Source organism: Curcuma longa, chromosome 21 (genome assembly GCF_044706935.1).
Source record: "Curcuma longa cultivar G26 ecotype Majalengka, Jawa Barat chromosome 21, ITB_CL_G26_1.1, whole genome shotgun sequence".
In the NCBI taxonomy this organism is placed as follows: domain Eukaryota; kingdom Viridiplantae; phylum Streptophyta; class Magnoliopsida; order Zingiberales; family Zingiberaceae; genus Curcuma; species Curcuma longa.
This window is the reverse complement of record NC_133881.1, coordinates 6,290,699-6,305,299: the sequence shown is the minus strand read 5'-3', so window position 1 is coordinate 6,305,299 and position 14,601 is coordinate 6,290,699. Positions and strand designations below refer to the sequence as shown.

The 14,601-nt window shown below is 36.0% G+C and overlaps 1 protein-coding gene across 1 annotated transcript in view; it reads right to left on the bottom strand.

Annotated features, from left to right (window-relative positions):
- Positions 1–6,162: 6,162 nt before the first annotated feature.
- LOC141815683 (uncharacterized) overlaps positions 6,163–14,601 on the bottom strand; it is a gene marked incomplete in the record, with an annotated part of 13,544 nt that continues 5,105 nt past the window's right edge. The window contains 4 exon segments of the mRNA XM_074703635.1: positions 6,163–6,526; positions 7,230–7,819; positions 10,092–12,100; positions 12,169–12,372. Coding sequence (XP_074559736.1) covers positions 7,252–7,819; positions 10,092–12,100; positions 12,169–12,372 — 2,781 coding nt within the window.

Genomic DNA, 14,601 nt, shown 5'->3' with positions numbered 1-14,601 from the left:
AATGTCTCACTTATAGAACAATAACAAGATTCAACATGGTTCATTAGACTCGATAACAAGATTCAACGCGAATTGTTACCCCTTCACTTGATAAAATGAAATGTCTAGATCGATCGATCATTCATTCATTCGTAGAATCTCTAGAGGAGACTTGAAACAAACAACTTGAAGGATCATCGAAGAAACACCGGGAGTTAGTTTCGGGCATGTACCGCCGCGAATAACATGCTTCTCCTTGTCATATTTATTCCGAAAGGCATCCTCCAACCTCCTCTCTACCCTTCCCCTCCCTATGTTCTAAGGCATGATCCCCCTGTGGCGTTATAATTATTGGCATCATCCCATACTCATCTCATTGTCATGAATTCAACCACCCCCTTCATCATCTCCTCCTTGTATCCATCCTCCCTGCCACCTCTGTGGTCCTGCAGCATAGGTGCTGGGTGGTGGGGGCAAGAGCTGGGCCCCACTTGTGGTGGGCCCCTTTTGATCCTGACATGCCGAGCCTTCATCAGAATTATTCTGCAAGGACATTGAGATGAGATGACATGGAGTCACAAGGACCAAGGGTGTTGCTGTCCCAAATCTTGTTTCTCAGCTCCTTCCAAAATGCTCACCTCGAGAGGAGTTGAATCAGCTTTTAATATGGGCAAGCACTGCTGCAACAAAGCATGATCAAGGATCATTAATTAATTAATTGTGCTGATGAATGGAGTAGCATTTGTAACTTATCCAAATCTAGATTTACTGAAAGGGATCAGATTCTTGGGCCACACAGAGGAAACCTAGACAAATGGGGACAGTGACAGGACTTTTACCTAAGAAAAGGAAAGACTTTTGATGGATGTGCAGCAATTTTTCTCTCTTTTCTTCTGCCACTTGGTGCCAAACAACCAACCTCGGTCAGAATGGAGCCTATATCATTGTGCCCACTCAGTTTCCTAGCTTTTGGAAGGGGATCTGTTGCACCAAAAGGCATCAGCAAGTCTCCACAGAGTGGCACGAACTGTTCCTGCAAAAACTTGTGACTTGAATGAGCTTTTCTTTTGGGGATGCAAAGGTGTGGTCATCTCATCTGGTTGATTTGGACGCACAGCCATGCAACACTGCAAAAAGACAAGACACATTGCATAAATAGTTGGTGTGGAGAAAGAAAGAAGGAAAGAAAGATTGATTATTCAAACACTATGCACAGACTAGGGAGGTCCCCCTCTGCATTGCTGCATTGATGATGAGCACCATGGAGCAGTGTGTGGGGGAGATGGATGAGCCTTTTGACTGGCTCGCAAATCTGAACAAACTAAAGAGATTATTGCAGTGCTTGATCATGCATGTTTGTCATAGAAAGAGGATTTCAGATATGGAGTGGAGGATGACTGTTGTCCTCTCACGAGATGCTGCAATTTCCAACCTTGTGCAAGTTATCCATGTGAGGTTGATCGGGCTGGTTTAGGTGTGCCATTGATTGTGAGTAGTCATCATCCAACGACTAGTCCTTCCAACCGATATAATCTCCCTTGCAAGATCTTGTTGAAGTTTTACTGGTCCACACGCCTCCTAATTTCTCCAATCTCCACCAGAAAGTTGGAACATTGTGAAATGATTCAAAAGCTTTGAATAAATCACAGACATGAGTCTGAAACAGATAATAATCTATCACATGGGGGTTGCCGCAAGCAGAGAGAACAGTGGAACAATGTGTAGTTATTGAAGAAAGGCAGGATCCGATGCTTCCACAGCTAAAGAAACTCCAACCAAATGCTTTCCGTTCATCTAGACTCTCAATTGAAGATGAGAGAGCATCGCCGTAGCCAGATGCTATGATCCATGCTTGAACGTAAGTGCCGAAAAGCCTTACAAGACCAAAAGCTCTAAAAATGACTATTCTACCAAGCTGGCTAAGAGTTAGTTTGTATGGTGTAAAGCCAGTAAATTGCACCTTTGACCACTTGGAATGGCGACAGGAGTGTTTTTGAGAACTTGTAGCTTCCAACCCGTTTAAACGGACTTGGACACTAATAAACAAGGTGAGTCTAGGTGACATAGAAGATACAAGGCATGGAAAAGGGTTTCGGTGATACTCGACCAATTTAAATGTGCATGGATAATCACCTTAGCATTATGAGATAGATATAAGTAAAGCAATAGATATTATGATGGGGATGAGAATAGAGGCAGCAACTTATGCCATCTGGTTATTCTTATCGATATAACATACTACAACATACTACATTTACATAAGCTAAGATAGATTAAATATTCTATTAAAATTAACTTTGCTTTATAAATAGATCAATTTGTATAATCCATTTACATATTGGATTTTGATTTTGTCTCTCTTAAGCATATTTAGGTGAAATCAAATTGCACAGATCGTGTGGTGTTATTTGATTATCTACTTTTACTATTCCTATATGAGATACATACGCACATATATAAATCTTAAGATAGGGAGCATATGTAACGCAAATTTCGTTAGTTTACTCATTGATATCCCGACATCCACCAACCATGATGTATACATTAATACAATTTTATATTGACTTCATGCAACTCAAGTCAAATCTTGCTTGTCTAAGTTCTTGTTTGTTGGTTAAATTTTTTATTAAGTTGCATTTCTAAAATTATTCGAGGAAGAGAGAAACCAAAAAAGACTTGGTTAGCAATAATAAGACATAATAAATTTATTTAAACATAGATATATAGTAGGGGATCAAACTCAATGATATAAAATGATTCATATGGCCGACCCCACTTAGTGGGATAAAGACTTGATTTTTGTTATTGTTGTTGCATTTCAAAAATTTATGTGAAATTTGAGTCATTTTATATATACTCATTTTTGAATCGTTTAATGGAGACTCAAATTGACTCAGGTTCCAGTTCTAATCCTTTATTAGAAGTATTAGTTATCAAAAATAACAGATTTAGAATATAAAAATATAAAATATTTGCTTACTCTATATTTTCAAATGCATCTAATTATAACCTTCAAGATCCACAACCACTTGTGTATAGACATTTTCATATGCAATACCAAGATTACATTTAATGGGGCACCTTTGAAACATAACCTCAATCTACAAGATAAGCGGGAGACTAATAAATTTGATCCATAATGAGAGTAACTAAGGACACAACTTGGACTTCCAAGAACCCATACATGCCCTCCTATTTGAATTGGACTTGTGTAGGTCCATCAAGGTGAAAATAACCATTTTACCTTACACACGTCTGTGCTAGCTAATTCCAATTGATTAGTGGATTATCTCAGTTGGTTGAATAGATAATACTAGTTGTGGGTTGAGATAACAAGATGAAATAAGAGAAAGTGGGACATTTTGAAGGTTTTTATTTAATGGAGGCATGCCCATTTGGCATTTAGAAAATTAGGAGCTGAGCATTTCGTAACTTTGTCTGTGTGGTTTGAAAAAATTTGCATTGAACACTTGGCCTAGGATGATCTACAAAACCTTCAAAATGCCAAAACATGTGAGAAATATTCATGGATCTTGAACTACGGCCTAATGCTAGATTGGACAACTCACATGGTCCAAGGATAATTGGCCTGTCCTATGGGATGTCAATGTAACTTTCAAAAGAATTTTCAGATGTTACTTGCAATCGATTTAGAGGTTAGGATGAGGTCAAAAGTTGTGCAACGGTTGGAACATGAACAGTGGGCAATGCCTCAACCAAAGGTTAGGATACACAATCGAGGGGTGTCAATGATTGTGAGGATCAATGTTAAATGGCGCCTAAATTGAGGAAGAACAATGGATTGTTAAATCAATGACATAATGAAGGAAATGGAGGAGAGAGTTGTCGAAAGGAACACAAGAAACGGTGGCATGCTCGTTGATGTTTTGAACACAAAGTGATGATGGTTTGAGGCAATTATAGTGAAAACAAAGGGAGATAGACAATGAAGGACATTAGAGGATTTGATACCTTCTAAGAGTTTAGGATAAATCCTTCATTCAATATGTTTCTCTAATCATAAATGCTACCCTATTATATAGGAATTACAACACATGGAAATACAAATATGTTAATATGCAAATCAAGAATTAGAGAAACATTCCAGAGGTCAATCGAGAATTAGTTGGATATGGATGGATCTAAATAAAATTATATCTTTAAGAGATTATTAACCTTTTGATTCACATTGGTATACTTCCATTAAGCATATCAACATATATTGTATTTCCTTTTATACCATATATGATTAGGGAAACATATTAAATGAAGAATTATTTCTCCCAAACTCTTACGTATTATTAAAGCCTCTTTGTTCCACAATCATCATAAGCTCACTTTGTTCTCACTACAATCCCCTCATACCACTAGTATTTTCGTGTTTGAAACATCGACGAGAAAGTCAATTCCCCTTATGTTTGGTAGAATGGTTGTGACATCTCCTCATACAACCCATTAGTAACACTCTCTAGTCAGAGGCTTTTCCCAACTGAACACCTTGCGACCTCACCCTTGCCTTTAGATTGATCGCAGACAACATACAACATCTGAAGATTCATTTGAAAAGTATCTCGTCATCCTATAAAATACAAATCATCCTTGAGCCACATGGATCATTCTCATATGACATTAGGCAGTAATCTGGAAACCATGAAGATGTCTTATATATTTTGTCATCCTGAAATTTGTGCAAATCATCCTAGGCCAAGTGGTTGCCAACTTGATAATTCCGAAAAACTCATTCATGCTCAATGCAAATTGAAGATACTCCTAGCATCTCCAATTTGAAAAGGAAGGGTAAGGGTGGGTGGGTGGTTTCAGATATTCTACACTTCCTACTTTGTTATTTCCTTGTATTTGATGATTTCTATTCTACTTCGCAAATATGAACAATTTCTAGTCGACAAGTAACAAAAGTTTCTCTCTAAAGTTTATAGGTGATCTCTTTCCTTTAACAACGTGCATCAAGAGGATCGACTGCCTTTTTCATTATCAGGCTCAATTTTCTAATATTATTATGTCATGCACTGTGTTTTAAACAATAAAACCAAGACTACACCTAGCACTGTTGTGTGATATTAAGCAATTGTCATCTTTAATGTCCATTGCAGCGTTTATAATGTATTGGTTTTTAATTATTTTTCCACTTTTGCGAAAGATAAAAGATTAATCTCGTAGTAAGTTATCCACTTTGAAGGCAACCTGAGTTTCAGCAAGGTGATTGGCATCCATATCAGCATTGGAGCGCACGCTATTTGACAATCCACATTTGACTTACTAAAGATGTTGGCCGAGTTACGATAGTTAGCACACGATTTCTCACACACAAGGCCGCTGACCACCACAAAGTTCAAATTTTACAGAACTTAATACACCTTTTAAACTGACCTATACAGAAATATAGACATTTTCTTGTAACTTACAGGATACATAATATATGTAAAACAGCACATTCTGGCTAACTTTGTGCGTTATTTGTTTTTCCTTTTGAATTAGTTTTAGAAGATCTCATGCTATATTTGCTTACGTTCGAACTGTAGTTCAGCATCGAGCAAGAGTTCAGCTACCAAATTTAACTTGGGAAATACTAGTTGAAACAAATCATCCATCAACTCTTAAAATAGTGGATCAACTGTTTTCTGCAACCAACGTAGCCAACTTCTAAATTAAATGGAACATTTAACCCTGACATCAAATTAGATCAAAACTAAAAGATGTTAAAGTTTTTCTTTAACATATAGAGACCGGTCCAGTCTCTTTGCTAGCATAGGTGCGTGCATAGACATTTTAATGTAATAAGGTGAGGTAACAGCTGCGTATTGACTAAGCTATTGAATTAAAAGCATAGCTTAGGTAGGCTATTGTTGCTTTAAAGCATTCATGCCATTATAATAAAGTCCTATCTTTTCTCCAATCAACACACCATTTTCAAATATACTTCACTTGGATATGTATATCAATAAAGAAGGATAGGACCCATGGTTCTTCCAAGGTTAAAAATAAGGAAAATTTAACTTCTTTACTGAAGAAATAGAGTGAGCATTTCAAACCTACCAATTGGTTGATGAAAATTGATGCCTTCTTGAGAAAAAAAAAACACCTTAATAATCCTGCAGTTTAGTGCAGTGTTTTGATGTCATAGTAAACCATATGTGGTCACCAAGCTGCAAAAAGAAATTTCAGGTTATTCAAGTATTACACTGCTGAAATAAGTTTATAAAAAGGAAAACAAACTATCTCAAACGTGTTGTAAATAGGCACCTATTCAGCTTCAGTTCCAGAAAATCAGTCAAATGGTGGCATCAACTTAGTTCATCCAGTAATTAAATTGAAACACATGGCACACTTCAACAAAAGGTAGAATTTGCCACCCCAGCGGCCCCACACGGTTGGCCCCACAACCATCTATGAGGAGGTAAATCGAGAAACTGCAGTTGACCACGACAGAGGAGAGCATTGCCTCGGCTTCACCGAGATTCGACCCTTGTCCACTTCAGCAACTCTGCTCCGTTATAACCAACTCAACTATGCCCCGAGGGCGAAACACCTGACACAATTCATGGTGGTGGGTAAATATTTGAGATCAACTAACTTGTGTATAAGTTCATATCTTAAATATAATTTTTTCTGTATAACATCAGCATTTGGTAAACATGAACAGGGATTGACTATGTAAGTTCCAAATCTGAACTTGTTTATTAAAATTCTTTCTGCAACAGAAATTCACTAACACTCCTTTCAGGATACTGCAAACTATAAGCAATAATTATATTTGGAAGAATCAAACCATTTAGCAAAGCACGATACTCTATTTATATTTACTTTAGAGATTTTATGGATCTGGCATGAACTTTGCATGTTAACAAATCTAACTCATCATTCACTCTAGGTCAACTAGGTCAATGATAATCCTAGCAGCATTGCATGACACTTCTTTTCTGATGAGTTGGCATGTTAAATCATACAGTGAGGCATGCTAATTCAAACTATATATAGTTTCTATTGAAACTTGACAAAATTTGAATGAACCAAACTCATGATCTCACGTGTGGACCCAGACTACATGGGGCTCTTACCTTAAGATAATTAATGGAAGTTGACAGCAAGTCTTCAGTGAGCTAGATTTGTTACATGTAAAATTCAGCCAGATAAATTAAAATCTATATTAGAGTAAAGAAATAACTTTAGAAAACTAGAGATACAACTTCTCATTAGCCATTATTTAGCAGTGATAGAACCAAGATATGTACCTTTAAAAAAATATTCTGATACTCATGACGTTTTTACTGTAAAGAATGCACCAGGAGTCAGAGGCAATAGACTCCAATAGGTTCCACTTTCATCAATGCAACAACTATGCCACTGGATTTGATAAATGCCCTCAGGGAATGCAGAAACATCCAGCAAACAAGATGAAAATCCCTGGCCTCTTATATTTGGTCGAAAAGATGAAAATGCAATAACCCAGTCATATCCAGAACTATCCATAAAGTTACTTTTGTTGTCCTTCCGAGTGGTATCCTTTACATACATCATTAGAGTACTATTCAACTCGAGCATTTCATCAATTTTGCAAACATTAAAGCAATCTTCTTTCCCTTTTTCAGGGGATGATTGCTTTGATGGTCTTGCAGCAAGAATAGAGTAAATTTCCATAACTTTTGGGGATAGGGCTGTTGATGCATTCTTCAGTTGGATGCACAGACTTAGGGACATACAGCCACCTTGTAGGACAGATAGTTCACTTCTGTTCCCGGGGTCAGCATTTAGGATGAAGAGCTCAGCACCAATACAAGACCTGCAGAAGCAGCTTCTCTTAGCATTTGTTTTTTTTCCTTTTCTGTACATGGGCCATAATGTCCAAAAAGTCATCTTAGACCACAGGCGATGAGGTCTTATCAATCAGAAAACTAGAGAAAATAAGAAACCTAAAAAAAGGGAATACAACTCAAGCCGCCATGGAGTGGAGAGAGATGCCTACTACTATCCCAGCAAAGAGACAGAAGCAACTCTGGATTTATTATGTAAATACAAATGCACTAGTGAAAACCCATCTCCATTTTCAAGTGATAACAGCCAAGTTCACATTAAACCAATTGAAACCAACTTTTTTTTAGTCAAATCAGAACTCTCCTAAACTGAACCCAAATGCAAAATTAGTAAACATAAGTCAAGTTAAAAGGGAATGCATGCATGCAAAAGCATGGGGAATGGAAATTATGGAATACTATGTTTCAGTTACAGTTGTTAGTTGAGCTTGGGGAGTGTATTTCACTGAATTATAGACAAATAAACTGCAAGGAATGAAATATTGTAGTGTATTTTATAACTCATATACACTAAACTAATAACACAACTAATGCTCCTAAGAGCTTTAACAATCCCACAACCACTGTAGCATAGATATTAATCTATACCTAGTTTGTTATATAAACTTGAAAAAGAGCTAGAAAAGAAAATTAGCATAGATTAATACAATTCAGAATGATGAAAACCAAAGGACAATATTAGAGCAGCAGTTGAGAAGTACAATGGCGCAATGCTCTTGATTGATCTATAAAGAAATGACAAGCCTCTTCAAGAGAGACCTCAAAAGATAAAGTTGGTGACAAACTTTAAAGGATTTGACATCATCTTTTTCTTAATTCTCTTCAAACTAAAGAGACCATAGGATTTTTGAATTTTGCAAGATTAAAATGGCAGCTTGTGAGAGTATAATTAATAAATTGTGGTGCCAACATCTACCCTAAGGTAGAAAGTGAATATCAAAAAGAGACTAAGTAAAGGACTATTTACCACAAGAGATAAGGATATCAAAGAGCACATGTAGAGAAACAAACACTCATCTATCTTTTCAAAGTCATGACTAACAAAGTTAGAAGTCTTTTAGGCGAAAGTGAGATAAAGGCTCTAAGCATCTATTCTGAACGAAGAGCAAGAAACTAAGTTTTCAATCATTTTAGTTTGAAACAGATGTTAAGATAAACAGTGTAAAACCTGACACCGTCCCTGAAAGAGGAGTTATATTGAACAGGACAGATAAAAATCAATCTTATCTTAAATGTACACAAAAAGGAAAAAGTGATGGTGTGAAGCGAGACAGAAACTAACAGCTCTTGAGGATAGAGAAACACTTGAAGATTGAAAAAGTAAATGCTTAATGTTAGCCACCTCTCTTCTTACTACTATTATGTTTTGTCTCTTTTTTAACTCTACTCTTTTCTCTCTCTTCTTTTAATTGTCTCATTCCCTTTTCTTTTCATCTCTCTCTCTCTCTCTCTCTCTCTCTCTCTCTCTCTCTCACGTATTTCTCCTGTTTTGCCATTTTTATTCCACTTCCTTTTCTTTAACTCTCTCTCTATATATAGGATTGGGTCCATAAGATTGCTTGGCTTTGTTCCTATCCACTCGAATATACCGTCTTTTGTTAATGGGCTTGGTCCACTAGGCCAAAGCCAAACAACAGGAACCATCAAGAAATAAGGTAGGAACATGTCAACCATCAGATATACAACCGTTAACATAGCAAGAGTTGATTTTTGGATCCAACAAGGCATGATGCAAGGGAGATGAGGGAAAAGAGGAGCTTTATTTTGACATGATGCCTACTGATTTGTGCTAGCCAGTAGTGGGGCAGAGTACCATAATTAGAGAATACGAGCAGAGGAGAGGAATGATGCTTGTTGTAGATGAGCAAGTTAGATCCAATGAAGTAGAGGAGATCTTAAGAATGTGGAATAGGGGAAAGGTGGAGAGGTGATTGAGAAAAAAAGAGTGGCTTGGTAGTGCACATCATCAAATTAACTGGCAGTCTTCTTCTAAGGGTAATGGAGAAGAGAACAACAATCCTAGGTGAACACTTGCTCTAATAAGATGAGAGATGAAAATATGTATTTTTTTATTAAAAGAGAACTATCCAATCATATTTTATTTATATAAGATTCAACATAACACCCTATAACTCAAATAACTGATGAACCTAGTAACTCTAACAATATAGGATATATCTTGAAATGCAATTTTACTTCAAAAAGGGCGCCATTGATTTCTTTAATACCACAAGACTGAAATAAATTACATTTGTCCATAAGTATAACATTAGAGATACCAACCTGAGTGTGAAAAAATATTTGGGAATATGGAAAGGTATTTCCATCCATCTTCTGAAAATATCACAAAGAAGCCGCAGCCCACGCAATGTCAATAAAGGTATATCCTCACTTTTCACTCCCTTCACTTCTTCTTGGATGCTAAGAGTATTTGATATACAGAAGTTAAATATGTGCAAATTATCTCGCTCTACATAATCTGGAGTAGCAGTACATATTCCTGGACATGACTGGCCATTTTCATCGCATAAGGCAGCCATGGACATGAGTTGCCTAGAAATTTTGTCATCTGTGGTCCCAAAACGTTCAATAAGGTCTCGCAAGATCAAAGTGGATGAAAACTTCGGGACATTTCTGTAAGCGGGTGAACATGGGAAGTGCATGGTAAATGCAATACAAAAGGACAACAAAGAGCAGTGAAGTGCCATTGCTGAGATTGCCTTAAAACTTTGGATGTCAATATCTAAGAAAGATGAAGCAAGAAGATCATAGTCTTTGGCTAAATTGTTCAACCTGAATGACTCGTAGGCAAAGTCAGACATTAAAGCACTCAAAGTTTGTGCAAATTCTGTACTGTGAAGCATTTCATTTTCTTCCTCATTACAAAGGTTTATACAAGATGGTACACTAGAATTGAGCAATCCAAGTGTATCAGCCAGGATATTTAACCACTTAGCTCTAAGATGGAGGAACCACCTCTGGAAATAGTAGACACCATCTGAAACAACAGCTGATGCTAATGTTTCTTCTGCAGAGCATATTCTACCACAAACTTTTGTGAATTTCCCATCCCATCCACTCAAATTTACAATTATATCATTATCTCCTCCCATGACAGTGGTGAAGGTTTTGTCACAATTCTTAACTGTCTGCAACCCATTGACCAATTCTCTGCCGGCTTTAGGAAAAAGCAGCAGTTTAATTTCACTCTCACTACCAGCCAACAGCATCAAACACTTCAACCAGCAAAAAAGGTTTGTTGAATCCACATGATCCACCAATTTCCTGAAGGCAAAAGTTGCTGAAAACCACAAGCCTTCAAGACAAGAATATTTTCCAGCTCTATATGCTGCCCAGTAATTTCTCTTTTGCAGCATCCTCTGAATGAATTCCATTGACTTCCACTCCTGATTGACCCAGCAAATGTTATCATATATCCTATCAATGCTACCAAACCCTGATTCATCTGAATTTTGTGATTGATTATCAGCTTCTCTACCTAAGGAGCATACAACAAAAGGATCCTGGCAGAGGCAGAAAATTTCATAAGTAGCACTACTAGAATACCAGCTATGCTGTATACACTCCACTAAAAGCTTCAGCTTCTGACGAACTTCACTACTAAGAGAAGCAATACCATTTAGTTTTTTCATATAAGCATTCATGAATCTGATTATGCAAATTGCTATTTCTGAATAAATGAGATCTTGCTTATGACACACTTGAAGCCCCCATCTTTGCATATGAAATTCTTCCTGAGAAACTAATGCATGAATGCCTTCCAATGAAGATTTATCATGTATACTCTTGAGGGTCTGTAACATACATATTATCCTATCTAGACTTGTCAAAGGTGCTAGAGGATATTCTGTGGCGAGAAGTAGAATAAGTCTAAACTTGCTCCTGAATTCCTGTTTTAAATCAGTACAGGACATATCAGTCTCCATGTTTATATCTCTCTCACTGGGATTAGTTATAGTTTGGTTAATCATATGTGTTAAATAATCTACAATCATTGATATAACTTGGCATTCAATTGCTGAAGCATCTATTTCAGAGGTCAAAACACTTGGACTTCTTTGCAGCTCAAAGCACCTCCTACACCACTTAGTAGGTACTGTACAACAGTGTCCTCTCTCTGCCATCTTAAGGCTGCACAAGATATGTACAAGAAGCTGATGAACAAGACTTGTTTTTCTCCTACTGGACTTTTGTTCTGATATCAACAAAAGCCTCTTAACAAAAGCGTGCAGGTCCACATATGCCACATCTGGTAACACACTGTTGAACAACTGCAAACAAGCATATATGATTACTATGGATAAATGATAAAGATCAATTTAATACATAAAAAATGTACCTTGCATAGAATCTTTAAAGCTTTGCATTGAACATGCACTTGATGATCATGGTTAACAATAACATGCAGTAATTTCAAAATTACACTCTCATTGGCATTAAAGCAGCAAGTAGGTCTACCAAAAGAGAAATATAAACATTTTAAAGCTCTAGCTTTCAAAGGATAAGCAGTATCGTTGCTTAGAAACGATAGGAGTAAGTCAACCTGCAAGAATAAAGAAACTCTAGTAAAAAAAATTATTCTAGATAATAGCAAAGCATATTAGCACACACTAGGTCTAAATATGGAACAAGGTGAAATATAGGATGATGCAGGAAGTACCAATTCAGCATTCACTAACATTAATTATTTGTTAGCATAACCAAAGCATTTTTTAGATACAAAAAACACACAAAAAAACATGGTATAGAACAGTATAAAGTCCATCTGCAGATTATACAAATATTTGTTGAGAAAATAATAACTAAAATGTCATTCCTCAAGTTCATAGCTGTGAACTGGATGTATGCACGAACCCTATTTGACATATTACTATGTACTGTGACTGTCAGTGATTTCATCATTTACAATTGTAATTGAAAAAAATATATGACAGGTGAATTATAATTGTCCAATAAATTTGAGAATATAGAAATATAATCAACAAGGTTAGCACACATGTTCAAATTACAAATATTGTTTGGGCTTGGATGGCATGCAATGTATATTAAAACATATAATTAATGGTTCTTAAGTGATAAGTAGTACTCATATGCCAATATTTTAGGCTTCCAATCAAGATTTATAATCATGTTACACACCATTAGCTATAGGAGTTTATCTTCCAACATGATTATATAAAGAAAAAAAAATCAACCAATGAAACTAAACAGTTGGGCACACTTTAGTCAGAGAGAACATTTCATCATATACATGGTATTCTCAACTATAAAATTATAAATTACACAAAGATACCTGTTCAAAGTACAAGGTGGTTGATCTGAAAGCTAGCTTTGAAAGTGAAGACAGCATCTCAGCTTTTAACTCATCATTTAAAGCACCCAATAATAGTTTCTTACCAGCCTGTAAATGAACTAGAATTTTAAAAAAAAATCACAAGCAGACAGCATCTCAGCTTTAAACTCATCATTTAAAGCACCCAATAATAGTTTCTTACCAGTCTGTAAATGAACTAGAATTTTAAAAAGGATCACAAGCGTATTGAATTATAAGTATGTTTTTCTCTTATATGAAATTATTTGCAGGATAGATACTCCCTTTTTCTCACACAATCATGAACTACAAAAGGAAAAATTATTTCAAAATTTTAATTCTTTATTATTGGTGAAAATATGAAAAACAAAAACAATAAATCTTAGTGTTAACTTCAAGCCAGTTTGCATTGTCCATCAATAATTCATATTAGGAGAATATTCTTTACTAAATGTGCATTTCCAAGACCAAAACTGCATCCAAGTATCAGATCTTTCTTATGCATGCAATTCTACCCTTTTTAGTTTCACTGATATACTTAAAAGGATGGGATGGTTCAGATGAATATACTGGTATCAACATATACAATTTCATTAGCAAATTTCTTACTACCACAGTTTATGCAGCAGACCCATCAGATTGTTTTACAAACAATATTTTGTATCCGAATTACCACAAATTAACCTAGATGATAACAACACACTTCATTATTGGCCCAAACTATCAAAATGTGCAATTGGTACATTCTCATCCCATTGAGTCATTTCAGCAAACAGTTAGATAAGAAACATTGTATCAAGTTTAACTTTGACAATATAATATGAACTTAAGATCACACATAAGGATAAGCTACATTACACATAGATGAAGGTAGCAAGAACATTATACATGAGCATGAAGGTAGATGTATATCGTCAAGGGCAAAAATATAGTATCTAGGTATGAACCAATATAAGTTGTAAGCGGAGTTCTTAATGGAATTCAACAAAGTTACAACCTTCCTTTACATGATACTGGCATGACATAGACGATAATTCGAATGGGCATAAGATCATAAACCATCAAAAAGGCTATACATAAAATTACATTGCTAGCTATAAGTTCAAGAAAACCAAGATGGGGACCTAGAGAGACCCAGCTAATGAAGAAAGAATTCCAAGCTTCAATCACCATAATCTCCTATCCATTGTACCAAATACTCACCTCTACCCATCAAGTTGTTTTACAAACAATATTTTGTATCCGAATTACCACAAATCAACCTAGATGATAACAACACACTTAATTATGAGGGCAAACTATCAAGATGTGCAATTGGTACATTCTCAGTCCATTGAGTCATTTCAGCAAACAGTTCGATAAGCAACATTGTATCAAGTTTAACTTTGACAATATAATATGAACTTAAGATCACATAAGGATAAGCTACATTACACATAGATGAAGGTAGCAGACATTATA